The sequence below is a fragment of the Penaeus monodon genome, chromosome 12 (assembly GCF_015228065.2).
Source record: "Penaeus monodon isolate SGIC_2016 chromosome 12, NSTDA_Pmon_1, whole genome shotgun sequence".
Lineage (NCBI taxonomy): Eukaryota > Metazoa > Arthropoda > Malacostraca > Decapoda > Penaeidae > Penaeus > Penaeus monodon.
In genome coordinates, this window is record NC_051397.1 from 987,090 (window position 1) to 989,095 (window position 2,006).

A 2,006-nucleotide genomic window follows, 5' to 3' on the forward strand; every position below is an offset into this window, starting at 1 on the left:
GGTCTTTGCTTGCTTGCCCGTCATTTTTTGCTTGTTTTTTGTTTGCCTGTCTCTTTGTATAATTGTCTTTTGTTCGTTTGTTTGTCTTTTCCTTTGTATCTTTGTTTTTCTATTTGTTTGTTTGTCTGTCTTTGTGTTTATTTGTCTGTCTGTTTGTTTTTCTCTCTATGTCTGTCTGCACGTCTGTCTGTGTGTCTGTCTGCTTATCTGTATAAGAAAGAATTTATCTGTCTTGTTCGTCTATCTGCTTCTCTATCTGTCTGTCTTTGTATCGTATCTTTTCTACATGCGTATATATGTACGTGTATGTGCGGGTGTATGCGAATTCTATGTGGATATGTAAATGTATTGTATAAGAGGGAGTATGTGAAGTGTATTTGTATTTGTGGGGATAATTGTGGGCATGAGTATGAGCATTAGAGAGAGAGAGAGAGAGAGAGAGAGAGAGAGAGAGAGAGAGAGAGAGAGAGAGAGGAGAGAAAGAGAGATAGGGAGAGAGAGAGAGAGAGAGAGAGAGAGAGAGAGGAGAGAAAGAGAGAGAGAGAGAGAGAGAGAGAGAGAGAGAGAGAGAGAGAGAGAGAGAAAGGAGAGAAAAAAAGAAAAGGAAAGATAGATAGATAGATAGAGAAAGAGAGTGTGTGTGTGTATGTGTGTGCGGCTACATGGCGTTGCAGATGCTACATGATAACACAGGGAAAAGTCGCCTCTACCGCGAGCAGTACTTTATGCTTTGTTCGCAACGCCACTCTTCGGATTCTCTCATTTGTTCCTCTTGATTTCGTTTTTCTTTTTTTCTTGTTATTATTATTATCATCATTATTATTATTATTATTATTATTATTATTATTATTACTATCATTATTATTATTATCCCCATATATTATTATTTTCCCATCAATATCATTACCATTATTGATATCACCGCCATCATCATTATGAATATCATCACCATAATTATCATCATCGTCGTCAGTGTTATTATCATTATTGTTATTACCATCGTAAAGTTTATTATTATTATCAAAAGCAGCATCGTCATCACTATCAACATCACTTTCACCCTTATTCTATCATAAGTCTTTTGAAGCCAGAAGGCAAAGGTCGAATTCATATGAACGAGAACCAGGATTCAACACTTACACAAGAACAAAGACATTTAGACAGAAAGAACGGCAAAGAAAAGAAAACACAAAGAAAACAAAACCATTACTCATAGTCTTGCATCATATTCACTTCAGAGTAAAGTAAAACAGTAAGAATATTAGTACCGTTTTACGTGTATCTTATCTGACTCTATCCATTTATCTCTTTCTGCCTGTCCGTCTATCTGTCTGTCTCCCCTCTCTCTCTCTCATTCGCTTTCTCTCTTTCCCTCTCTCCATCCCTTCCGTCCTCCCTACTTTTCTTCCTCCCTTTCCTTCCCTCCCTCCTTCTCTCCCTTCCTTCCCTCCCTCCTTTTCTCCCTCCCTCTCTCTCCGTATCTCAGTGTGCCTCAGTGTCTGCAAGCATACGTGTGTATACGAAAATGTGTGTGCATCTGAGTGCTTCCTTGTGCGTGGGTGCTCGCGTTTCATAATGCACGCCAAAAGGGACATTCGTGCTCACTGTGCGTATACGGACAGAGTGTCTGGATTTATGCAGTCGAGCGGGAATCTCTTGTCGGTCGGTAAAGGAGGGAGAAAACGGGAAAAAAAACTCTACGGACAGTTTGCGCCCGTGTTCACATAGTCGAGTACCTCCTAAAACTCCTTGGAGGAGAAGTAGGATATAAAGGCGGAGACATAAATGGAAGGAAGATTAAAGGAGAGGAAGAGGAATGAGAAGGAAAAGAGGAAGCTGATGTAGAAGTATAAATAGAAGGAGACGAGGGGGCTCATGTACGAGAAGTATAAATAGCAGGAAAAAATTATCGAAGAATAGAAAAAAGTAGGGAGAGGAGGAGGAGGAGGAGGAGGAGGTAGAGGAGGTGGGGGAGGAGGAGGAAGAGGAAATTGAGGTGAAGGAGG

The 2,006-nt window shown here is 40.2% G+C and overlaps 1 protein-coding gene across 1 annotated transcript in view; it reads right to left on the reverse strand.

The window, feature by feature from the left end:
- LOC119579164 (probable 3',5'-cyclic phosphodiesterase pde-5) overlaps positions 1-24 on the reverse strand; it is a gene marked incomplete in the record, with an annotated part of 68,844 nt that extends 68,820 nt beyond the window's left edge. The window contains 1 exon segment of the mRNA XM_037926861.1: positions 1-24. This exon segment is cut by the window's left edge and continues 105 nt beyond it. Within this exon segment, the coding sequence (XP_037782789.1) occupies positions 1-24 (24 nt within the window).
- Positions 25-2,006: the final 1,982 nt, after the last annotated feature.